The 27623-nt window shown below is 43.0% G+C and overlaps 1 protein-coding gene across 1 annotated transcript in view; it reads left to right on the top strand.

Annotated features, from left to right (window-relative positions):
* Positions 1–13905, top strand: part of LOC311234596 (uncharacterized protein) — a gene marked incomplete at its 3' end in the record, with an annotated part of 99844 nt that extends 85939 nt beyond the window's left edge. Inside the window, exon 5 of the mRNA XM_084321843.1 lies at positions 13891–13905. Within this exon, the coding sequence (XP_084177969.1) occupies positions 13891–13905 (15 nt within the window). The remainder of the gene's footprint in view (positions 1–13890) is intronic.
* Positions 13906–27623: the final 13718 nt, after the last annotated feature.

Here is a 27623-nt window from a genome sequence, read left to right as displayed (position 1 = left end):
GTTAAGTCGACTTCATACTAACTACACTAGTACACGTATGCACTCAACATAACGTTACCCCGTTTCGGGAAAAGCTAAAGATGCCCATTTGCAAGCGTTGTTACAGAGCAGTGCCAACGATACAGCTATTAGCTAACGTTAGCTTATGCTAGCTAGCTGGCCACCTTTATAATTACTTCATGGAAACGGAGTGACGTTAAGTCGAGTTCATACTAACTACACTAGTACACGTATGAACTCGACATAACGTTACCCCGTTTCGGGAAAAGCTAAAGATGCCCATTTGCAAGCGTTGTTACAGAGCAGTGCCAACGATACAGCTATTAGCTAATGTTAGCTTATGCTAGCTAGCTGGCCACCTTTATAATTACTTCATGGAAACGGAGTGACGTTAACTCGAGTTCATACTAACTACACTAGTACACGTATGAACTCGACATAACGTTACCCCGTTTCGGGAAAAGCTAAAGATGCCCATTTGCAAGCGTTGTTACAGAGCAGTGCCAACGATACAGCTATTAGCTAACGTTAGTTTATGCTAGCTAGCTGGCCACCTTTATAATTACTTCATGGAAACGGAGTAACGTTAAGTCGAGTTCATACTAACTACACTAGTACACGTATGAACTCGACATAACATTACCCCGTTTCCATGAAGTGTTTAAATAGCAGCAATCTTGTTGAAAATGTAACGTTAATAGATGCTCCGAGTCCGAGCATAGCTCCGGAGAAATCTCTCTCTCTCTCTCTCTCTCTCTCTCTCTCTCTCTCGCCGTCATGAAAATTGTTGTAGTTGTTGTTTTAACTGTCGTAAATTATGCTAATTATAGCTCATAAAATGTGTTGAGAAATGTCCCTAAAGATTGCTATGGGCAAAATGAATGCAATACACTTTTAGTCTATAAAAGTTAATGATTAATAATTGACACAGCAAAAATACTAGAAACATGATGTGATTAAAGACTTTGTTCTCAGAATAGAGTGTGTGGGTTAGGGGGTTTGGAATGTGACCACTGAGTACATTTACATACAAGTGTTGGCAACAGCTAGAACAATAGAGCTGGGCACATCACGTAACTCTGTTATCTGTGGGGTCTCTAGTGACACACAGAAATAGGCAGCTGGAACATAGGAGGGCCTAGTTTCAGGATACAGAAGAACTCATACTTTTAAATGAATGTTTATATCCTGAATGAAGCTTCAAGTTAAATTGCAAATATTACTGTTATATTGTACAAAGGCTGCTGAACGGAATAAGATGAAACATGTATTTATGAAGAGGATCATTGAGTTGTACAAATCAAGCCATTTCGGAATCTAATCTGTAATAATTAAGAGGATACTAAGTACAACTATTAACATAGAAGATTGAATAAGTTAAAAGAAATAATTAGAACACTATAAAACTGGGCTTGATGGTAAAAGACTGACTCTTATCTGAAACCTAAAAGCTTTTGAGTCAAGAATAATATGTCTGTGTTTAGGGAATCAATCAGAATTCAACTATAACTATCTTGAGGCTTAATACCAAAAGTATTAAGCCTATTTTTGACTAATTCTATTACTCTGATTTGAAACAATGAAAAACGGAGCAGTTGGTCAAAGTACAACCTCCTTTGAGATTCAAACTGTGAACACTTGTGATTGGTGGAAAACGTCTAGGGGACGGCCTTTGATGACGTCACACAGACGTGTCTTTCTCATTGATAAAAGGGGAGCGCTGGGAACAGAACAGAGAACACACCACCCCAGCGGCAGGACGGCAAAACAAGAACAGACGGAGGAACTCATCACCATAGCAACGAATCAAACAACAACAAAAGAGATCACCTCGGACAAAGAACTTCCTGGTTTCTCCAGACAACAAAGAACTTGAATCAGCTAGATCAGTGGTTCTCAAACTTTTTACACCAAGTACCACCTGAGAACGTAGCTGGCTCTCCAAGTACCACCATATGACCGGCGTTAAAATACAGTCTATTCAGCTATGCACAGTTCACGCAGGAGGCAAATGTATTCCTAATACCATTATTTATTGTTAACTTTTGTCAGACACAGCCACAATGTACAAAGGCATAGCACTAGAACTAGCAAACGCTTCCACACAACTCATACAATGCAAGGGGCATTGAGAACATAATAACTAACATTCTCACATAGCAAGTGAGAAAATTAACTGTATTTCAGCTAATGTACTTAATTCTCTCTCTCTCTCTCTCTCACATAGCAAGCAATTGTCCGTCATTCTCTCTCTCACACACACACACACACACACACACACTTATTTTGTTACAAAAACTTAATTTCCTGCATTCTGGTGCAGGATTTTTTTAATTTTTACCATTTAAATGCCAGTGTTTGTGATGGGCATCACAAATTATTGTAAAAAAGAAAAGAAAACACATATTCAATACATTTTTGAATGTTTACCCTTTAAATGCCAGTTTGTGTGATGGCATCACAAATTATTGTTAAAAAAAACACAAAAAGTAAAATATTTTCAATATCAAATGCAAAGTACATTTTTCTGGGGGGGATTATTACAGGCTAGGCATGTGTCAATGATTAGCAGCAACACATATTTTGATGGATTTTTTTGTAATGTCAGATTTAACACCAACTCTTTTCAGAAAAGTGGGAGTATTTCATTTTTTATCTGACATTACAAGAAATCTAAAAATAAATGGTTATGATCAGGGCTGAAGTTGAATTAAAGATTTATGACTGTTTAGACTGCATTACTCTCTGTCACAGTGATCTCCTGGTTGTTCCCCACTTAGATTATCTAACTATCGCGCCGCCGCAACCAGAAACACTGGCCTGGCCTGCTTCTAAGTTCAGTGGCCTGACTGCACAAAAAAAAAAAAAAAATTATTTATTTTTTTTGCTTTTTTGGAAATGTTTTCAAGTACCACCAGCAGTACCACCAAGTACCACTAGTGGTACGCGTACCACAGTTTGAGAACCACTGAGCTAGATAGATTCAACGCTGTTTTGAACAACATTTATTTGGATATAGAATCTTTTCAACAAAGACTCAACTTTGTGGGACATTTCAAACCTTTTAAATACATTGTGTTTTATATGCAATAAATGCAACAACTTTAGATGAGAGCTCTGCATTCTGCCTGATGTTTCTTCCATCACCGTACTATTCTCCTATGGGTAACGCAGCAAGCAACTAAGAGAAAGAACAACAGCAGAGTACTGTACTGTTAAGGGGAGACACTGCAGGTGAATAGGGTAATTTTTTTTACTAATAGATATCACAATGAAACTTCCCCAGTTGATTACTTATATTAAGACAAGACTTTTTTGTATTACAAGTTTTCTGAAATTGTATGTTTAAATATGCAAATGAGGCATGCTCTACTTAAATATGCACTAATTTGCATATAATTCCAGGACAGAAATCTGAACATTGGATAAAGCCATTTTCAAAATTATAGTTTCATTTTGTTGACATATTAGAGCCAAAGGTTATTACAGAGGGGATTTTGGATATCTCTTTTTATCACTCCATAAATCAGAAAATACTCCATTTCAGTCCATTTTTATGGTAAAATTCCATATTTCGCCATGTTTTTAGGAATAAAATGTGATATAAATCAGGGTATGAATGCGATATCAACAAACCCTTCTGTAAATACCTTCAGAACATAGATATGAATAGAACTGGAAGGTTTGGTGTATGTGAGTGCTACTGAAGTGGAGATTTCTGGCTCAGAGTATGAGGAAAAACTCTTAAAACTCATTTTTGGGAAAACGCCTTCAAAGTTCTGTATGGTAAAATGCCATACTTTTTTTTTAAACAGATATTTACAAACACAATACCTAATCAAACCATTAGTAATAGACAACCTAAACACATGCCTGATAACTGAATAGTAATAATAATGATGTTATTGAACTGAACAGAAGTACACACAGGCTACAAACAGTGTAGTACAGTGTAGTACCCCCTAATAGGCAAAAAATATTTGAATAGATATCACTATGAAACTTTCCCAATTTGTTATGTACATATAAACTAAGAAAAAATATATTGCAAGTTTTCTGAAATTTATGTTTATATATGCAAATGAGGCACTTCCCCATTAAATATGTGCACATTTATGGATGCAATAAGGCAAAATGATGTAAAATAAACAACTAAATGTGTGTTATTGACGTTTTATTGTCACTAGTTTCATAGAAGACATGTTTAGGAAGCAAAATATAACAAAATCTCAAAATCAACAAAAAAAGTATATTTGACTATTCACCTGCAGTGTCTCGCCTTAAGATAATACTATACTTCATGAGACAAGCTGAATCATGGTGACCACATTTGGTGCGTGTCCCTTACTGTGATACGGTCTGAAACAAGACATCTCTCATCTCATCTCACCACGTCGACGTTGTCTTCAAAACATCGACGGACTGCTTCGCCTTCAACAACGCGACCGGTGTCTACGTGAAACGAGGTGAGTGCAAAATATAGGACGTCATGCTGTTATCAAGACCGTCCAGAAAGGACGGGGGTTCTGTTAAAAAGTTTGTACCGCGCTCCCAAGATGATTAGGTCTGTATCGCCAAGGTTAGAAAGTCAAGGTTATGAGATTGACTCTGATTTTGGCGGTGAAGACGGAATCTGAATGGAGCGCAGATGTTTAAGTTAAGCTCAAAACCGCGATCCTGGACAGAAGCACAGAAGTTAAGTTCAGTACCATGCTGCTAAATAGGAGCACAGAAGTTTAAACTCCGGACCGTGTTTCTCTATAGACGCACAGATGTTTAAGCTCAGGACCGTGTTTCTAGATAGGAGAGTAGATATTAAAAGTGACCAGGACCGTGCTTTCAAAAAGATGTTTGAAGCACTGATGAAAGAGAGGAGGGAAAGGTGCTTGATTAATACAACCCAATATTGTGTGGAAATGCTACAGTATGGATTAGGGAATAGTGTGGGATTTTAGTACTGTTTGATAATTGCGGCCGTTGAGCGTGTCGTGAATCAATACGGGCTATAAAGAGTACATTTTGATGTAAGTGGTTTCGATGTCAAGCCTGCGTCTGGATCAGGGATGATATCGAAAACATATTGATGAGTAAGGCTGCCCGAACTTCTGGACAAGAAGACTGGTGGGCTCGGATATACTGGTATTTGTTTTGAATAAAGGGAGCTTGATCGGCCATGTCCCGCTAATTCTCTCTCTCGCCTACGCTCGGGCAGGCTGAGAGATGAGGGGGAGATGGTACGGACGAGTGTGTTTGTTACATACCTTTTATTGGACAATGGTCAGTAGAGTCGAGACGAAATAGGATGGTGATTGCGATATTGGTTTTAATCAAGTAGCCGCCGGGCTACGGATGACGTAGTGAAAGTCGTAATCGTTATGGAGTTGGATAAGCATGTTTAAAATATTGAGACCGACACCTGAAGTAGCCCGTGTGATACAATATAGCTTTTGACTCTAGTTTGTGATTTTGTTCAAACTTGGGATAAGGGATGGGCATTTTTTTGTTGCCTAAAAGCAGTAGGGAACCTACAAAAATGATAACCAAGTAGCATCCTGCTGAAAGGGCTGTTTATCTGGACGATTAGACCGTTGTTGCGTGAGCTCGTAGATGTGTGTAGAGTTAAGGCCGGCCGGATTAGGAGTATGCACTATACATTGGTTGTTTGTGTGTAAATTCAGTGGAATAAGTGTGCACTTATGAATGGGAGTTTGTGTGTAAACATGTTAGCTGTGGGTAAAGGGGTTTAGTACTTATGAATGAATGCGTGTGTGTATGATTTTACAAAAGTACCGTTAGGTATTTCTTATGATAAACGGCGTGGTCGCGCGGTGGAACCTCGGGAGATGCGCGCGCGTTCGTTATCCAACAAAGCTTAGCTGTTAGCTTAGCTGCTAGTTAGCTTAGCTGCTAGTTAGCCGCGAGGGTGGTCGGTGGTTAAATATGGACGTTGCGTCGTGATATCATGTGTATTGAAGGAATCGTGAGTGAGGTGTGTTTAATAGTAATCGACTTATGTGTCACGATTATGGAATTCTGTTGTATTATACTCATTGTTTAATGCAATAGAAATCAAAGGGTTGATAAAAGTTTGAATTGGAAGTCGTCCTACATATCCGGTTGATGTGTGGAAAGGAGCACTTGATAATACTGGGGCGATGTGTCCAGGTGGGTGGAGAAAACGGGAAGTGGAAGCCATAAATTTGATACATAAGGGTGCTCGGAGGGGCGGAGTCGCGGACGATATATTTTTTTTTGTTGTTTAAACTGTAAAATAGCGTTTAAATTTGAATTAAAGTTCTGTTGCGGTTTAACACTGTGGTAGCGCTGACGTCGCTGGTTGTTATGCCACTCGGTAAGCGGAACAAGTTGCCGTTTAAGGCGTTGTGGCTAATGCTAGGTTGAGCTAAGCTAACTAGCTTTGCTATAGCTAACGAAGCTAACGTTGCTACTGTTGTGAATGGGGCAACTAGCGATGCTAGGCTAAGCTGAGCTGACTAACGTATGCTAAGCTACCGGCGCTAACAATCCTAATAATATGAACGGATGGTTTTTATATTGTATTAAAGTTATATTGGAGTTGTTTTGTACTGCGTGTAACGTAGGTTTGCATTATATTGTATACTGTTGACGGTGTACTGTGTAACTGTGTCTAGACAAGGGTGTGGGTTTATTTTTGTTATAACGTTATACGGAGAATAACAGTGGGTTGCGACTTGCGCCCACCAACTTCCGGGATCAACATCCGGTGTCTCATTTACAAGAAACGATCGTTTAGAAAGTCATAGTTCTTATCAGATGTGCATGTTGTGTATATGACTGTTTTGTGAACCTGCAGTGGAATTAATATGATAAAAGCAGTGTGCTTAAAGTTAGGACAAATTTGTATTAGACATACCGGTTCGCGCATGCGTACTGTGGACGCAAGCGATAATGTGTGGTACAGAGTCGCCTCTGCCAGGTGGATTCTGGGTAGGTCGCTACAGGTGATGTTTAGTAAATACGGCAGAGGGCAGTGTTGGCTAATAGATTGTTGTGTTTCATATTCCTCTACTTAATCTCTCTTTCTCTCTCTTTCGCCCGTTCTCTTTCTCTTTCTCAGTCTTGCTTTTTTTCTTTCTTTCTTTTTCTCTCTCTCTCTCTCTCTCTCTCTCTCCCTCCCTCTCACTCAAACTGCTCTCCCTCCCTCTGCCTCTCTCTCTCTCCCCCTCCTTCCCTCCATCTCCCTCCCTCCTTCTCCATCTCTCTTTCTCCCTCCCTTAATCTCCCCCTTTCATTCACACTCTCACACTCTCTCTCTCGGGATGTGCTGACTTATTGACAGGCATCTCTCTCTCTCTCTATTTTTATGCATGGCTACCTGACTCCCTCCCTCCTTTCCTCCCTCCCTGTCTCTCTCTCATACACTGACTCACTCGCTCTCTCTTTTTCTCCCTTGTCACAAGGATGAAATTGAAATCTAAATTAACTTGCTATGTGATATTCAATTATAGAAGTATGTTTTCAATTTGGTGTTAACAAATAAAGTTTTAAACTTGTATCTGTTCTAAGCAGTTATGGCCGCGAGTATACTTTCCGCAACGGATTTCGGTTTCCGGGTTCCTCTGATTGGCCGCGACCCCCACGTGATGCGCCCCCCTATCCACCGCTGCTGCTGCCGCTGACCTGTGTGTTGACGCGCGCAGACTGGTGGGCTCGGATATACTGGTATTTGTTTTGAATAAAGGGAGCTTGATCGGCCATGTCCCGCTAATTCTCTCTCTCGTCTACGCTCGGGCAGGCTGAGAGATGAGGGGGAGATGGTACGGACGAGTGTGTTTGTTACATACCTTTTATTGGACAATGGTCAGTAGAGTCGAGACGAAATAGGATGGTGCCGCGAGGGTGGTCGGTGGTTAAATATGGACGTTGCGTCGTGATATCATGTGTATTGAAGGAATCGTGAGTGAGGTGTGTTTAATAGTAATCGACTTATGTGTCACGATTATGGAATTCTGTTGTATTATACTCATTGTTTAATGCAATAGAAATCAAAGAGTTTGATAAAAGTTTGAATTGGAAGTCGTCCTACATATCCGGTTGATGTGTGGAAAGGAGCGCTTGATAATACTGGGGCGATGTGTCCAGGTGGGTGGAGAAAACGGGAAGTGGAAGCGATAAATTTGATACACAAGGGTGCTCGGAGGGGCGGAGTCGCGGACGATATTAAAATGTTTTTTGTTGTTTAAACTGTAAAATAGCGTTTAAATTTGAATTAAAGTTCTGTTGCGGGGTAACACTGTGGTAGCGCTGGTTGTTATGCCACTCGGAAAGCGGAACAAGTTGCCGTTTAAGGCGTCGTGGCTAATGCTAGGTTGAGCTAAGCTAACTAGCTTTGCTATAGCTAACGAAGCTAACGTTGCTACTGTTGTGAATGGGGCAACTAGCGATGTTGCCCCACACTAACTGTGTGTTGACGCGCGCAAGGCATGGACTTGACTGCCGGCCGTTAGATATGAAGACAGAGCCGCAAATTGAACATGCAGTGAGTCTGCGACGACAACAACCCAATAATCAACACTCGAAACAGCTATTACCAGACAATTACATCAGCAGTGGTGCCTGCTTCGATGCAGACCAGAGAAAGACTTTTGTCTTGTTTACATCAGATTCATTCATTCATTCATTCTCCTCCCGATGTGTTCGTTCAACTCAGACCAGCCGCTCTATGTTTGAGTGTTTATTATTACTGCCTTCCTATACCCAGTTAAAATTGTCTTCATATCTCTATATACAACAGCAGTGGTGCCTGCTTCAAATGTCACATATTATAGGCTATAAGCCTGTGTAGATCTATTCGGAATAATAAACATATACAAAACATGACACAATGTGATCCTATCTCCGATAGAGCGGCTGGTCTGAGTTGAACGAACACATCGGGAGGAGAATGAATGAACCTGATGTAAACAAGACAAAAGTCTTTCTCTGGTCTGCATCGAAGCAGGCACCACTGCTGTTGTAATTGTCTTGTAATAGCTGTTTCGAGTGTTGATTATTGGTTCAATTTGGGGCTCTGTCTTCTATGCGAGGTTTGAGGCTGTGAATAAAAACACCAGCCTACAAACCACGGCAATGGGGGGGGGGGGGGGGGGTCTGCTGATGGAGACTCAGTGTTCAGGGTAACAGAGCATGAGGTGAGACGGATCTTTAAAAAAGTGAATATCAGGAAGGCAGCAGGACCGGACGGCATCCCCGGCCGCGTCCTAAAAGTCTGTGCCGACCAACTGGCCCCGGTATTCACTGACATCCTCAACCTGTCCTTGGAACAGGCTGTCATCCCCACCTGTCTGAAGAAGTCCACCATCATCCCTGTACCCAAAAAATCTACGCCCGCTTGCCTCAACGACTACCGCCCTGTAGCCCTCACCTCCATAGCCATGAAGTGCTTTGAGAAGCTAGTGAAGGGCTACATCTGTTCCTCCCTCCCCATCAACCTGGACCCTCTGCAATTTGCATATCGCCCCAACAGGTCCACGGAGGACGCCATAGCCCATGTGCTGCACACAGCAGCATCACACCTGGACAAGAGGCAGGGGAACTATGTGAGAATGCTGTTCATCGACTACAGCTCAGCATTCAATACCATAGTCCCCTCCAAACTCATAGCCAAGCTCAGGGACCTGGGCTTGAACTATGACCTCTGCCAGTGGGTCTTGGACTTCCTGACGGGCAGACCCCAGGTGGTAAGAGCAGGCAACTGCACCTCCTCATCCATCACGCTCAACATAGGGGCCCCCCAGGGCTGTGTTCTGAGCCCCCTCCTCTACTCCCTTTACACACATGACTGCGTAGCACAGCGGAACAACAACACCATCATCAAATTTGCTGATGACACAGTAGTGGTGGGCCTGATCTCTGCCAATGACGAAAGGGCCTACCTGGAAGAGGTAGAGAACCTGTCACAGTGGTGTCAGGAGAACTGCCTCTCCCTGAACGTCAGCAAAACAAAAGAGATGATTGTGGACTTCAGGAGGTCGGGGGTCAAGGACTACAGCCCCCTCAGCATCGACGGGGCACCGGTTGAGAGAGTGAACAGTTTCAAGTACCTCGGAGCCCACATATCCGAGGACTTGACATGGACCACACACATTGACAGTGTTGTGAAGAAGGCACGACAACGCCTCTACTTCCTCAGGCGCCTAAGGAAGTTCCAAGTCAGTCAGAAGATCCTTAGGAACTTCTACTCATGCACAATAGAGAGCATCCTGACTGGCAACATCACCTCCTGGTTTGGGAATAGCACTGCACAAGACCGTAGCAGACTACAAAGAGTGACACGTTCAGCCGAACGCACAATTGGAGGGGGGCTTCCCACCCTCCAGAACATTTACAACAAGCGGTGCAAGGGGAAGGCTAAGAGAATTATTAAGGACTCGAGCCACCCGAACAACTGCCTCTTTGAACTGCTGCGGTCAGGCAAGCGATACCGGAGTCTTAAGGCGAGCACAGAAAGACTCAGAAGAAGCTTCTATCCCCAGGCCATCAGGCTGCTAAACGAACAATAAACACTATGCAACAACCATCAAATGCACACAGCACACACACCCACACGCACACACTCACTTAACAAACAACACACTGCAGCACCCACTCTCCACACTTCAGATCACACAAACACACTTTATATTTATTGATAAAGGATTTGCACTACAACTCGTACACCTACTGTAAATTGTACCTAAATTGCACCTCATCCTATTTCTGCCTTGCACTATATAGTATTGTATATTAGTACACTACACAGTATTGTATATTATATGGTAACTCAGTTACGTCTATTCTGCATCGAACATTGTACATATGTCTATACTGAACACTGTGACCTCATTTTTTTTTACTTCTAATTTACATGCTATACTATGTTATTTTATTTCATACTTATCTTGTCTTGCACAGTCTCTGGAGCGTAACAGTAAGAAGCATTTTGTATAAAAGTATTCTGTACTTCTGTATGACAACTATTAAAGAAACTTGAAACTTGAGAAACTTGATATCTCACGGCCGGCAGTCAAGTCCATGCCTTGCGCACGTCAACACACAGGGCAGCGGCAGCAGCAGCGGTGGATAGGGGGGGGGGGGGGGGGGGGCGTGTCATGTGGGGGTCGCGGCCAATCAGAGGAACCCGGAAACCGAAATCCGTTGCGGAAAGTATACGCGCGTTATGGCCGGTTTTAAGTACTGGTAATTTTTATTCAGAAAATGGATCATACATTGCTAAGTTGATGATATTGCATTTAGTGTGGTTGGCGCGTTGTAATAGGGATCATTGAAGTTTAGTATAAAAATAGATGGAGTAAAAAGGTGTACATTTGGAAGTGTGATGAGGTACAATGATACACTTACTCTTTCTCTTACACCCGCTCTCATTCCCCCCCTCCCCTCTCTCTCTTTCGCCTGCTCTCTCTCTCTCTCTCACTCTGTCCCCCTCCCGCACTCGTTTCCTCCCTCCAGCCGTCCCACTCTCTCTCTCTTGCTCTCTTTCTCGCTATTCTTGCACTTTCCTTCTCTCTTATGTTCGCCTGTGACAACGCTATGAAACGCGCTCTCGTTTTGCCTCGCGTTCTCTGCTGGTGTTTTGATATTCCCTGTATTGACTGCTATTGAAAGTCCCTCAAATGCGTTCGGTGGTTGTTTAATGCTCTTGCGATCACACGTTCTCTTTGAGCTGGAGTAAGTCCCATCTCCTCCCCTCTCCCCCCGTCTCCTTCCCTCCCTTCTTTCCTAGTTCCTTGAACTCAATCCCTACCTGACTGCCCCCCCTTCTTCCCATCTCCTTCCGAAGCCTTGTTGATAGATGCCTTTGCATTAGGGCCTAGGAGTATAGTGTTAACTTTTGGAAGCCACATGCAGGAACCATTTCTCACATCAGGTGGTGTTTAATTTGAGTTAAGTTGTGCAGCAAATGCTGGAGGGAGGTTTAAGCCCTGTTTATTTACTGGACCAAGTAATACTAAATGATCTGTATATTAAATTTTGTTCTGATTTAAGTGTACATAGGGTATATTTTTTCATTCAGAACAAGTTACTAACCCCCCCTCTCCTAGTGGGGATTGTTATTTCCTTTCCAATGCCCCCCTTTTCCGAGCCTCTCACAGCCCTCTTCCGCTCTCTCCATAGGCGGGTACAGGTTAGGCGGTTGTAGATTAGATGTTGACCCGGGTGTATGGACTGGTGTTAATTAGAGTGCAAGTCGTCCATTGTGCATGTGTCACTAAGGTGACAGGTGATATGACTATGAGAAGGAAGTCACTTCTCATTTTCAGCTTAGGTTTGTGCATTATTTTTGTAAGGTAGTGTGTTAGTGGGGGTTGGGGGGTATTTGGAAACGGGGTTAGGCTTTACGCCATATTGTGTGTGTTTCTTTAGATAGAAGTGTTGTTATTGTGAATGTGAATCTGGGTGCCGTATGGGCACTGGCCTGTCTAGGTACGAGTATGGTTGGACGTTTATTGTGATATTCCTTGTAAAGAGGAGCCTAGGGGTTTTTCTTTCAGGTTCGAAACTGAGAGGAGGTGCTTTAGGCTGAGAGATGGCAGGCCTTTGAGGAGTCGAGGGTCTGTAGGGATTTTACTGAAGTGTGGTACTGACGTCTGTGATTTATGACACGGGCGGCTGGGACTACATAATGGACGAGGAGTTTAGAGGCCTAAGCCTCTAAAAGTAGATTTTTCTCCTTGTTAGATAGTGGCAGAAATGTTGGACACCAGGACTGGTGTCCGAGGGGGGAATGACGGGTAGTTTAATGATTATAAGAATGATGTTATGTGACATGTGAGATTGAAATGTGAATATTAATTGTGAGGTAAGATAGGAATACATTTTAGACTTTCTCAGAGACAAATAAGCAAAGCAAGAAGAAAATGTTAAAATTACATCTACACATAGTCATTAAGCTGACGTTGTCATTCAGAGTATTTTATGAGATCTATATGACAAATTCAACCAGGAAAAAAGACATTTGAACAACTAAATGACCATATCCATCACAAATGTTTAGAAATGATAGGCTGTTGTAAAACTAATTCTGATTGTTTTAAGGAGGACCAACAACATACCTGAACAGAAGTGGAGATTGATGCAAATTTGTGTTCCTCTGAGATTCGTGTGAGGGGTTACACGACAAGTGATTGGGAAAATCCAGGGTTTTCCAATTGGACAACGGAGATAAAAGCTAAGGCCGTGTTGTTATGTTCAAATAAATTGCACTAGCTCTCAATAGTCCGATTAGTATAGAAAATTCCGACATTCCATGAGTAAAATATTAATGGAATAACGAGGAAAGTGGCGCTGAAATTAAGTGCAGGTGTTGTTCTTTTGTCTCGACAGGTACTGGGCGAAGACAGATGCAGTTCTGACGATTCCAACACCAACCGGGGAAAAACGGCTAAATGGGAGCCTTGGTATAATATGAAAGATAAGAAAGTTACCAATTCCTGTCTACACCGGAAAAAAAATATCTGAAAGTGTGAGTGACTTTAACTCAAGTTGATAGGATAAGGTAGACACAGAGAAACTTGTTTTTTCAAACGGTAATATTGCAGGAGTGGTTGAAAGTGTGAGATTGTCGAGTGTGAGGAAATTTCACCTTGGTGAAACTTTGTTAGGAGTAACTAGAAGCGTAAATGAGATAACAATAACAAGTGTTGACAATCGGTCTATTTCAATAACCTGTAATATAACAAGTAGAGGTGAAATAGAAATGGCCAAAAATAGTCAGGCCGATAGTGGGAGAAAGCCGAAAACCTCTGCAGATTTTGTTTGATGGGTGTGTTGCATGATATGACACTCACATTTTCTTTTATTTTTTTGGCGTTTTCTTTTTTTCGTTTCTTTTCTCTATCTTTTTCTTAGGAACTGACGGGCTGAGAGGGTACTCTCGTCGGTCAGGGTACAGGTTGGTGGAGTGACACAGTGGGACTGATAGAAGTGTCTATATAATGAGCTGGAAACGGGAGGGGTGGATGAGAGCTAATTCATGATTCTGTTTTCCGCTCATTAAGAGTCCAGATGTAGAATCTGGGAGGTTGTGTCACATTTTGGTGTGTATAGGGTTGGGGAAACAAGGGTCTCTGTACATAGCCGAGCTCTGATAAATTTTGGTCGCCATTGGCCAAATAGTTTTAATGTAAGGTGTGGACATGTGATATTGATAATTGTCTTATGGGAGACTCTGCAACAGCTTGTTGGAGGCTGGCAGAGTGTGTGAAAGATGTGTGTTTAAGGGGAATATGGTTTGTTACCATGCGTAGGGTCTGTTGGTGAATGGGACCCGTCAGAGCTGAGCTGTCCGGACCGAGGACCTGTCTGGAAAAAAGGTATGATTGTGTAATGGAAATTACACACTCAAAGGGTGGTGGGGAATGTTGTGCTGAACTTGAGACATTTGGTCTAGTAATAGAGTACAGCACAAAGTAATGAGAGACATGTGATTTAATTGAATACTAACAATATAGAAGCCATGAAATATATAGATAAATGATTTGGAAAAGAAAAGAGTTGTCAAACTCAGAACAGTAACAAATGTGGCTGAGGGAGGAAAAATTTGGATTCTCAATCAATTGTTGTGATATAAGTAACCTGCATTGTCCACCGAAGCGATATATACTCACTGCAGGATACGGATGGGAGATTGGTTTGTCAGCATTCATCCAAGTGTGGTGCGAGGAAAACCAAGGATTCCATCGGTACTGACGATCCGAGACACTGGCTAGTGTCTACCCAGCGATTCTGTGGGGGACCATAACACTGCGGGTACCAAGAGATCCAGGAGAAGCCTAACTCTCAAGCGTTGAGAGTTCCGGCCAACGCAGTGACCGAGTCCTGAGGATTCGGAGGGGAACAAGAGAGGCCAAACGCCAGGAAGTCTACGGGAGAAGACAGTCTTCTCATCTGACCTGCGCCAGCTATCAACTGTCCGGCTGTCAACAAGAGGGCTCTAAGACCTATCAACTGTTCGGATGACATCGAACAAGGGAGGTTGATCCCTTATCAAGGACCAGGCAGAGGGTGGAGCGAATCACAACCTCTTCCACTATTCCGATGGTCGACAATGGTCGAGCCAACGACGACTGTAGGAGACAGCACAACCTCCTCAACATCCGTGACATCGCCAGAGGGGAGGTCTCATCACCCCACCTGAGATCGACGCAACTGACATCCGAGGGAAGAGCTCCTGTTTCAACTGAACAGGCCATACAGCAGGGGGTCATGCCCCTATTGAGTGACAGCTCGAGGCGACGAGGCCTTGACAGAAGAAGGGGAGGGATCGGAAATCAACAATGTGGCTTTCTGATTCTACCTCCCTGTTTGAAGCCAAGAGTTGTTGGTGCCATTAAGGCTGCGGTTACACCTTTCGTTTAATTTTCGTTTCATTGTCATACGCGTTTCGCCGCGACGTCCTGCGCCTCGAGTCACACTTTCGTTTTTTTTTTGTTTTTGTCACCTGAGCACACTGATGTAGTACACTGCCAAAGCAGTAGGTGGCAGTAGGTGGCGAACATGAAGGCAATTTCAACCAATCAGAACTTGAATGTGCCAATACACTTCCTGGTAGCTCCAGCAAAGAAAATGTCAACAAGGCAGACGCCTATGGGCGCCACCATCTTGCCTATTTACTCAATGCAGCAATTCTTTTTCAGCAAAGCCTAATAAAAGTGCAATAAACAAAACGGATACATTCACTGTGTGTTCTGCCTGTCATTTGTTGATGAAACAAAACTAACATCAACACAAGTGACCACCAAGAGCGGATAGTTTAGTCTAAAAAAAGATCGGTAGCATTGTTAGCTGCATGCTAACATCAATGGAATTGGCCATTATAACAGTATAGCATTGTGGCTAGAAGCTAACGTTAGCTCACGCTACTTAGCCAGCACCAAACTGATGATATCGGGAGCTATCAGTAGTTAGATAACATTAGAGACAACGCTGTGTGTATTAAACAAAGGTGAATAGATGACTGGGCCATTTTGTTTAATGCTTGTTAAGTTGAAAGAGGAGCTTTGAGCTAACAGGGTTTGATAGCTAACACTAGCTCATGTTATCCAGTGGCAGTGCCAATCGGTAATGCTAGCAGAATGAATGGATGTAAACTTTATTTAACATATTGCATATGGGTACAATACAATACGGCTCAATACAAACAATTGTTAAGGGAATGCAGACTGTTGTAGCTTGGACTGGGGTCCTTATAACAATAACTTGACAACACATAGTAGCTGCAGCTATTTGGTTTGGGACAGCTCTGCTGTCACCAGAAGGGCACGCAGATGGTATCTACTGCGCATGGGCGTTTTCGCAACAACGGCTCATGCAGACTACACGCTGTTGTCGGCGCGTTTTTTAGGGTTTCTCCAAAACGCAAACACAATTTAGCGTTTCAGCCGTATCCACAAAAAAACGCCAAAAACGCATTTCTGTGTAATAGGGACATGAAACGTATTCAAAAACGTATAAAAAAAACGCCACAAAAACACCAGTCTAACCATGGCCCAAGAGTGAGATCAGCAGGCTTGATCTGCACCGTCTCTCAAAAACATTGACCCCCCTCTCCCTGCTCCAAGTCAGAATTTGACACCCCTAATGGAAACCTATGGAAATTGATCCTGGTACGCGATGTCTGAGAAAATATCAGATGGGGGTAAAACGGGTGTCAAAGACTGCACACAGTGAATGAAATTGGACTGAAAATAAAAAAATTTGAGTCGGATAATTATAGGTAGAAAAAGTATGTAGAAAAAGTATGTATCCAAGTGTGGTTTAAAATGTTTTATTTTTTATCCAGGTAGTGGAAACAGTAAGTAGGAGTTATGGTCTATATTTAGCGTATTATACTGGCTAATTGGCGATAGTTAGTCTCTATCGAAGTGTGGATTGTCATAAATTATGCTAATTATAGCTCATAAAATGTGTTGAGAAATGTCCCTAAAGATTGCTATGGGCAAAATTAATGCAATACACTTTTAGTCGATAAAAGTTAATGATTAATAATTGACACAGCAAGAATACTAGAAATATGATGTGATTAAAGACTTTGTTCTCAGAATAGAGTGTGTGGGTTAGGGGGTTTGGAATGTGACCACTGAGTAAATTTACATACAAGTGTTGGCAACAGCTAGAACAATAGAGCTGGGCACATCACGTAACTCTGTTATCTGTGGGGTCTCTAGTGACACACAGAAATAGGCAGCTGGAACATAGGAGGGCCTAGTTTCAGGATACAGAAGAACTCATACTTTTAAATTAATGTTTATATCCTGAATGAAGCTTCAAGTTAAATTGCAAATATTACTGTTATATTGTACAAAGGCTGCTGAACGGAATAAGATGAAACATGTTGTATTTATGAAGAGGATCACTGAGTTGTACAAATCAAGCCATTTCGGAATCTAATCTGTAATAATTAAGAGGATACTAAGTACAACTATTAACATAGAAGATTGAATAAGTTAAAAGAAATAATTAGAACACTATAAAACTGGGCTTGATGGTAAAAGAATGACTTATCTGAAACCTAAAAGCTTTTGAGTCAAGAATAATATGTCTGTGTTTAGGGAATCAATCAGAATTCAACTATAACTATCTTCAGGCTTAATACCAAAAGTATTAAGCCTATTTTTGACTAATTCTATTACTCTGATTTGAAACAATGAAAAACGGAGCAGTTGGACAAAGTACAACCTCCTTTGAGATTCAAACTGTGAACACTTGTGATTGGTGGAAAACGTCTAGGGGACGGCCTTTGATGACGTCACACAGACGTGTCTTTCTCATTGATAAAAGGGGAGCGCTGGGAACAGAACAGAGAACACACCACCCCAGCGGCAGGACGGCAAAACGAGAACAGACGGAGGAACTCATCACCATAGCAACGAATCAAACAACAACAAAAGAGATCACCTCGGACAAAGAACTTCCTGGTTTCTCCAGACATCAAAGAACTCGAATCAGCTAGATAGATTCAACGCTGTTTTGAACAACATTTATTTGGATATAGACTCTTTTCAACAAAGACTCAACGTTGTGGGACATTTCAAACCTTTTAAATACATTGTGTTTTATATGTGAAGTAGAATTGATGAGGGTAGGAGCTGGTTTCAAGAGGAATTCAGACTGGAGATGGTTTTCAGAGACAATGGCTCAGTTGGTGAAGAAGTTGATTTAATGCAGCATACATGGTTTCCACAGCACAGTAACAAGACGTCCATCTGTGACCCAGCCTCGGCTAGACTGAGTCCCTTACAATGGTCAAACAGGGTTTTTATCTAAATTGTTGACCCCTCTTCTCATCAAAAATGAGCTGCTCCAAATCACATGTATTACAAAGGTTTTCTTTGATAAACAGGTTTTTAACAATAATGCTCTTGTGATCAGGGGTGGGTCAGGGCCCACAGCAACAGCACTTTCCGGAAGATGTGGTGCCAACTTCTGCCATACATTGTAATTGGCAAACCAATGACGGACCTCTGCTGGCAGTGTCAAAAACATAACGTGGCCATATATCGGAGCTCCAACCTGCCCGAATGTGTGAAGTCTGCCAAACTTCAGAAGCAGGAGGAACACCTACGCCTGGTGGGAAAGGAGCGGGACATCTTACGGGGGATGACCGACAGATGCAAGGTGGTGGTAGAGGATCTCTCTGCTAAGCTTGGCCCTAACCCACCATGCAGTAGAGATGTAACTGTACATTACAGTTTTGACTTTGCACAGCAGGTTAGTTTAATTACTGTAATTGAATTATCACCCATTTGTAATTTACAATATTCTTTCATTCAGCTGATACATTTCTTCATTTAATGTTGCAGGTCCACTACCCCAGTGACCCTCTTCAGCCTGGCCCAGTATATTTTCTTGTGCCAAGAAAGTGTGGAGTATTTGGTGTTTGTTGCGAGGGAGTACCCCAGCAGGTAAATTACCTGATCGACGAGGCCCACTGCAGCAGCAAAGGGTCTAATGCAGTGATCAGCTACCTCCACCATTTTTTTGCACACTATGGCCTTGGGGAGAGGCATCTGCAGCTGCACTGCGACAATTGTTCCGGGCAGAACAAGAACAGATACCTGCTCTGGTACTGTGCTTGGCGCTGCATGGTGGGCCTGCATGACACCATCTCACTGAACTTCCTCTTGGTGGGTCACACCAAGTTTGCCCTTGACTGGTGCTTTGGGCTTTTCAAGCAGAAGTTCCGCCGCACACCTGTCTCCTGCCTTGAAGACATCTGCTGGGCAGTGAGACAAAGCACAGTCAGCGGTGTGAACATCCCGCAGCTGGTTGGGTTGGAGTCTGGGGAGGGTTTGGTGCCATCGTATGACTGGCAAACCTTCCTATCCCCCAGTTACCGCCCACTACCCGGAATCAAGCGGTTTCACCACCTCCGCTTCACACACCAAAAGCCTGGGGTCGTCCTGGCCAAGGAGTTCCAACACTCACCAGAGCAAGAGTTTGAGCTACTGCGCCCTGATGCAATGGTGAGGCAGGAAGATCCATGTCAGCAGGAGAGGCCAGGACTGGATGCCAAAAGGCAATGGTACCTCTTCGACAAGATAAGAGACTATTGCACTGAGGAGACCAAGGACATTACATGTCCCCGACCTTCTGTCCCTCGGTCAGGTGTGTGTGAGTGAGTGAGTGTAGTGTATGCACTTGTAATGGTGTGAAGAATGATGTTCAGCTACAGTATGTTAGTAATACCGTTTTAGTATTGTTAAATTGTGAATAATTTGGGTCAAGCAGCCATTGTAAATAAAAGTCCTTTTATTTAATGTACAAGTGCACCACTGTTACATCCCAATGTATATATTCCCCAGTGTGTGTCTCCATGTGTGTGTGTTCTCCATTTTGTTTGTTTCCTCCCTCCAGCCATTGTTCCCTTCACCATTGGTCAATTCTTCCATTATTGCAATACAGCACCGATTGGTGGATGGCTTCAGACTCCAACACTCAATCCACACCACCCAATCATGGATCACCCCACACCTGTTAAAACATGGCTTCTCACTTCAGTCTTTCTCTCTCTCTGGCATGAGGCTAGGCATGTTGTGTTTTTGGTAAACCTGTAACTTTGACAGTATTGCATTTCGTTTATTGCCTTTGGTGCTTAGTAGTAATTTCCTTGTGTGTGTATGGCCACAGAGAGAGCATTGTTAGTTAGTTTGTTTTTGTATATATTCTGCTTTTGTTTCTGTATAATTAATGTGTTTTTCTCTCTTTCTCAGGAAGCACAGATGGGGTGAGCTGCCATTTCCTTTGGACATTGTTTTCTCCTGTTTTGGTTAGGTAAGAGTAGTTTAGGTAATGTAATCTCTTTTACCATAGATTAGATTGTGTTTATTTGGAGTATAGTGGTGTTTGTTTGTTGTTTTGGCCTGGGCTCACCCCTGAGCTACATGTGCTTCCTTTGCCTCTATTCAATAAATATCATTGTTGTTTACAAACCTGGTCCATCTTTTCTGTCAACTAACTGTTATGTTACAGCCCTTTACCCTTAGACTCACAGGGGTCGTAACATAAATGGGGGCTCGTCCGGGATCTTGTAACCCGTGTTCAATTGTTGGTTGATGGATTTGGTGAACTGTGTTTGTTTACACTTGTATAGTTATTAATTAATTTGTGTAAAAATGGCATTTGTGTAAAAAGAAAAAATGGCAGTTAGTACTTTTAATCTGGGGAAATTCTTGAGCAATCCTACTTGGGAAGCGCTAGATAGCTGCCGCCAGGCAGACTTAGTGGAGATTGCCACACATTTTCAACTCTCGGTTCAACAAAAGCATCTTAAGCAGGATATCAGGTGTCTTGTGGTAGATAAGCTGTTGGAGCAGGGGACGCTTGTTTTACCTGCGGTCTCTGATGAACATGCAAGTCCTCCTGGTGAACTTACAGAAGCACCGCCTTCTGAGGAGCAAGCCCATGGTGCTGAAAAGGCAGGTGTGAACGTCACATTGCCACATTTTCACTTGACCTCTCCTGTGTCAACTGGGTCTCGAGAAGGGGCCCAGGTCAAGGTTAGAATAGCCCGTCTCCAGATGGAGGCTCAGGAGAAGGCACAAGCACGTGAGGCGGAGTATCGGCTTCGTAAAATGGAGCTTGAGGCGGAAAATGAAAGGGCTATTAACATCCGTAGGTTGGAGCTTGAGGCGGAAAATGAAAGGGCTATTAACATCCGTAGGTTGGAGCTTGAGGTGGAAAAAGAGCTCAGACTGCGGGAGTTGGAGCTGGGAGACCAAAGGAGTGGATCCACCTCTGCTACACCGACTCCTCCACAAGGCCCGGGTATGTCCTCCTCCACAGCTTATTCATCACACACTTTTGATATAAGTAAACACATTGTTTTGGTGCCTCCGTTCCGAGAGACAGAAGTTGATACTTATTTTAATGTGTTTGAGCGTATTGCTGCTTCATTGCGCTGGCCAAGAGAGGTCTGGCCTTTGTTGCTTCAATGCAAATTGACTGGTAAAGCCCAAGAGATTTGTTCAACACTTTCCCTAGAAGATAGTCTATTGTATGATACTGTGAAGGCTGCCATCCTTCGTGCATATGAGCTTGTGCCCGAAGCTTATAGGCAGAGGTTTCGCAGTCACAAGAGAGCTGTCAACCAGACCTTTGTAGAGTTTGCTAGAGAGAAGGGAACTCTCTTTGATAAATGGTGTGCAGCAAGCAAGGCCTCCGATCTTAACTCTCTCAGAGAACTCATTCTATTAGAAGAGTTTAAGAATCGTTTGCCAGAGCGTATTGTAATTTACCTGAGTGAGCAGAAAGTGTCCACTCTGCAGCAAGCTGCTGTATTAGCTGATGAGTTTGCGCTAACCCATAAAACTGTGTTTGTAGATAGGCGTGACTCGTTTTTCCCCCATGATTTCTCTCAGAAACATTCTGTCCCCAACCATTCAGAATTCACACACCCCCGACCAAAAATGTCACCTCCACGCTCAAAAGAGGAGCGGACATGTTACTACTGTCATAAATCTGGTCATGTTATTTCTGACTGTTTAACATTGAAACGTAAGCAGCAACCGTCCTCTCAGAACTTTAGGCAACCCAAAGGGGTTGGTCTGATTAAAATGGCACCTGATTCTGATCAACAGATGCACAATGATCAGGATGTTCTCGATCCTTGTTTCAGGCCATTTACTTCCAAGGGTTTAGTTTCCTTGACAGGGGATCCAAAAGATCAGTGTACAGTTCAGATCTTACGAGATACTGGAGCCTCACAATCCTTTATCCTCTCTGATGTACTACCTCTGTCTGAGAAATCTTCCTGTGGTTCTAGTGTCCTAGTTCAAGGTATTGAGATGGGTTTCGTGCCAGCCCCGTTACACTGTATTCATGTACAATCTGATTTGGTCACTGGTTTCTTTAAAATAGGGGTGAGACCTTCCTTGCCAGTTAAAGGCATTTCCTTTATCATGGGAAATGATTTAGCTGGAGGACAGGTGAACGCTGTGCTGGAAGTGTTGGATCACCCAGACACAGATTCTCTGCCTGATGACTTGTCACAGAACTTCCCTGAAGTTTTTTCTGCAAGTGTCGTCACTCGTGCTCAATTGAAAAAGAGAGGTGATGAAATTAATTTGTCTGACTCTGTTTTTGCTTCAGCCTTTGTCAGGGAGGAGTTGCTGGCTCCAACTTCTGATACCGCTGACAAACCACCGACTCATAGTAAGGTACCCCCACAGACAACTGTAACTAGTTCCGACGCTTTGAAGTTACCCGTTACTCGTGAAATGCTAATTACTGCCCAGAAGGCTGACCCTTCTCTTGCAAAATGTTTCTCTTCTCTTGAAACAGAACAGAGGAGAGAGTTGCATTCTTATTTTGTGGATGAAGGAGTTTTGATGCGTACATGGAGGTCCCATGGTACTAGACTGGCAGAGCATGCACAATCGGAGATAGGGCTACCAGATCAGGTACCAGACTGGAGCACTGTTTATCAGATTGTTGTCCCTGCAGTTTATCGTCAGCATGTACTGTTCTTGGCCCATGACCACCCTTGGTCTGGACACTTGGGAGTCACTAAAACATACAACAGAATACTTCAACATTTCTTTTGGCCCGGTTTGAAGTCCGATGTAGCACAGTACTGTCGTACCTGTAGTACTTGTCAGATCACCGGAAAGCCAAACCAGGTAATTCCACCTGCTCCCCTCTGTCCTATACCAGCGGTCGGTGAACCATTTGAACATGTCATAGTTGACTGTGTTGGTCCGTTGCCAAGGACCAAAGCCGGCAATCAGTTTTTGTTGACAATAATGTGTACCGCCACCCGTTTCCCTGAGGCTATCCCTCTTCGCAGAATTACAGCGCCTGTAATAATTAAGGCTTTGACGAAGTTCTTCTCCACGTTTGGACTGCCTAAGGTAGTACAAACGGACCAAGGCACCAACTTCCTGTCTAGGTTATTTGAGCAAGTGTTACAGTCCCTGGGTATCCGACATATAGTGTCCAGTGCCTACCACCCTGAAACTCAGGGGGCTCTAGAACGTTGGCATCAGACCTTAAAGTCCATGCTGCGTAAATATTGCTTAGACACAGAGAAAGATTGGGATGAGGGTGTCCCCCTTGTTCTATTTGCTGCGCGAGAGACCATACAGGAGTCTCTTGGTTTCAGTCCTGCTGAGCTCGTTTTCGGGCACACTGTTAGAGGGCCTCTGAAAGTTCTTAAAGAACGGTTCATGTCAAAGGGTGCCAGCACACCCACTAATGTTCTAGATTTTGTTAGCCAGTTTCGAGAGCGACTGCATCAGGCGTGCTCTCTCGCAAAAGAAGCGTTCTCTTCTTCCCAGAGAACTATGAAACGGCGCTATGACGAGAAAGCTGTTTCTCGATCTTTCCAGCCAGGTGATAAGGTTCTAGTCCTGTTACCTATCCTTGGTTCTGCTCTTTCCGCTCGTTTTTCCGGACCGTATGCAATAGACAAGAAGATAAGTGATACAGACTATGTGGTTCGCACCCCTGATCGTAAACGTCACTCTCGTGTTTGCCACATCAATATGCTTAAACCATATTTTTCCAGAGATGGTGTGCAGGTGAAGACCTCAGACCAGACAGCCGGACTGGCCGTCTCTGCTGTTGCCTCAACTCCAATAGTTCCGGACTCTCCTGACGTTAGTGGTGAGGATGTAGATGGCTTGGAGTTGCGCAATGCAGCCCATCAGGGTGCTAGATTGTCCAACACTGAGATGTTATTGAACCTGCCCACTCACTTAGCACACTTACCTGAGGAGCAGCGAGAGGACATCACAAATTTGATTCAGGCCTACATGGCTCTGTTTGGTGATGTTCCCTCCTGTACTTCTGTATTGGCCCATGATATTAAAGTTAACAATGCTGTGCCTATCAAGCAACATGCATACCGTGTTAACATCACCAAGAGGGCCATGATGCAACAGGAGGTTGACTATTTGTTAAAACATGGTTTAGCCAAGCCAAGTTGCAGTCCCTGGAGTTCACCTTGCTTGTTAGCTCCCAAATCGGATGGAACTCCTAGATTTTGTACTGATTTCCGAAAGGTAAATGCTGTCACCGTGCCTGATTCCTTCCCACTGCCCCGCATGGAAGATTGTATTAACAACCTTGGATCTGCCACCTATGTTAGCAAACTAGATTTGTTAAAGGGTTACTGGCAGGTCCCTTTGACCCCCCGTGCCTCGGAAATCTCGGCGTTTGTTACTCCTGACAATTTTTTGCAATATACTGTAATGCCTTTTGGAATGCGTAATGCCCCGGCCACTTTCCAGCGACTGGTGACCCTAGTCCTGGCTGGTGTTCCAAATTGTAATGCCTATCTCGATGACCTGGTTGTCTATTCGACCAACTGGCGTGACCACATGACAACCTTGCAAACTGTCTTTGACCGCTTAGCTGGAGCCTCCCTGACCCTTAACCTTGCCAAGTGTGAGTTCGGCAAGGCTACGGTTACCTATCTTGGTAAGCAGGTAGGACAAGGCCAAGTGCGTCCGGTGGATGCAAAAATATCTGCAATCACAACTTTTCCAGTGCCTACTACTAGGCGGGAATTGCGTAGATTCCTTGGGATGGCTGGGTATTACCGTGGTTTTTGCCGGAACTTTTCTTCTGTCGTCACTTCTCTCACTAGCCTGTGTAGCCCGTCCAAACCATTCATTTGGACAGCTGATTGTCAAAATGCATTTGATAGTGTTAAAGCTCTCTTATGCAGTTCCCCTGTTCTCTCTGCTCCAGATTTCTCCCTGCCGTTCCAGCTGGAGGTGGATGCCAGCGGGGTGGGAGCTGGAGGGGTGTTATTACAGGAAGATCATGATGGTGTCAGTCACCCGGTTTGTTATTTCTCCCGGAAATTTAACAAACATCAACTAAACTATTCCACTATTGAAAAGGAGACTTTGGCTATGTTGTATGCGTTGCAACATTTTGAGGTGTATGTCGGTTCGAGCGTATTACCAGTGGTAGTATACACCGACCACAACCCATTGGTTTTTCTGTTGCGGATGTACAACCACAATCAGCGCCTCATGCGTTGGGCGCTCATAGTGCAAAATTATAACCTCAGCATAAAGCATAAGAAGGGGTCTGAGAATGTGTTGGCGGATGCTCTATCTCGGAGTTAAATCTCTCGTGCTGTCGACTTGTTCTATTTTGCTGTCGACTCGTTCTACTGTATATTGCTGTCGACTTGATCTATTTTTGCTGTCTACTCGGTCTATGTTGCTGTGGACTCGTTTTATGTTGCTGCTAGTTTTTTCATAGCTCTTTGTTTTGGAGTGCATGTTATCTCGGGGATGTTATCTCGTTGTTAAAGGGGAAAAAAAACATGTTTAGTTGGTAGTTTATGTAGGCATGTTTTTTGTCTTATGTATGGGGGTGTTACATCCCAATGTATATATTCCCCAGTGTGTGTCTCCATGTGTGTGTGTTCTCCATTTTGTTTGTTTCCTCCCTCCAGCCATTGTTCCCTTCACCATTGGTCAATTCTTCCATTATTGCAATACAGCACCGATTGGTGGATGGCTTCAGACTCCAACACTCAATCCACACCACCCAATCATGGATCACCCCACACCTGTTAAAACATGGCTTCTCACTTCAGTCTTTCTCTCTCTCTGGCATGAGGCTAGGCATGTTGTGTTTTTGGTAAACCTGTAACTTTGACAGTATTGCATTTCGTTTATTGCCTTTGGTGCTTAGTAGTAATTTCCTTGTGTGTGTATGGCCACAGAGAGAGCATTGTTAGTTAGTTTGTTTTTGTATATATTCTGCTTTTGTTTCTGTATAATTAATGTGTTTTTCTCTCTTTCTCAGGAAGCACAGATGGGGTGAGCTGCCATTTCCTTTGGACATTGTTTTCTCCTGTTTTGGTTAGGTAAGAGTAGTTTAGGTAATGTAATCTCTTTTACCATAGATTAGATTGTGTTTATTTGGAGTATAGTGGTGTTTGTTTGTTGTTTTGGCCTGGGCTCACCCCTGAGCTACATGTGCTTCCTTTGCCTCTATTCAATAAATATCATTGTTGTTTACAAACCTGGTCCATCTTTTCTGTCAACCAACTGTTATGTTACAGCCCTTTACCCTTAGACTCACAGGGGTCGTAACAACCACCTACAGGTATGAAAAAGTCAAGGCTTTTGTGGTGCGATTCATAATACCGGTGCATTATGGTTAACCTACAGCAGAAAGATGTCTTCAGCTGTGAGTAAGATGCTCTGCTCCTCGCTCCGTATAGAAAAACTGTTAATACTATAATTTAAGTGATCACATGGAAAAGTCATCAGTATAATTTTATGACTCACTGTAACTTATGTAGACCACAATTAGTTCGCTGATAATTTGTGTAAATACCTTTATTACTGACTGAGAGGTGACGGAAGTGCACGCTGCTTTTATGCACATGTTGCTAGTTGCTAATGTGCATTTTTCTGTTCTGTAGCTTGATGCAAGCTGGAGCGAGCGACCGACTGTATTGTTTGACCTGCTGGTTGTGTGTGTCCCATTCACAGGTACAGTTATGTGAAATGTTTAGGTTAGTTTAGCTTATAGTTTTGTTAACGTGACTGCTGTTACTTTTTGTAAACTGAGGGTGGCAGCATAACGTCATTGATATCCTTGATGCCATGTTGAAAAATAGCATGGTGTTTGTTGTCTCGGGCCAAGGCGTTGAAAATTACTTGTATGATCTAACGTTAAGTGTGTGTTCTCAGATTTCATCCTATGTACGTGTTTTCCCCATTGAGGGTCCCTGCAGGATATTACTTTGAGATCTACTTACATGTCCCAGACATTCTGTCCCTCGGGCCAGGTGTGTGAGTAAAAAAAAAAATGTATTAAATAAATGTATTCTAATTAATTAACTGAAAACTTTGAAGGCTTTTTTCTCCACAATAAGGTTTTGCTAACATCCGATATGTAGTAACTAACTATTGTAATAACTTGCTTTATATTTGGAGTAGAAAGGTGATATTGGTATCATTGGAAAGCTAACATTCTCCTCTTTCCATTGGTGTATACATCTCAAAATGTGTTTTCGGAAAATGACTTTGATTGGCAAGGAGCCTGGGAAAATGTCCGACTTACATCAAGGAACCCGGATCATCAACAAATCAACCTTAACTATATTC

Source organism: Notolepis coatsorum (genome assembly GCF_963971535.1).
Source record: "Notolepis coatsorum genome assembly, chromosome: 9".
NCBI classification, from domain to species: domain Eukaryota; kingdom Metazoa; phylum Chordata; class Actinopteri; order Aulopiformes; family Paralepididae; genus Notolepis; species Notolepis coatsorum.
The sequence above is the reverse complement of the archived record's forward strand: the minus strand, read 5'-3'. Positions and strand labels throughout refer to the sequence as shown.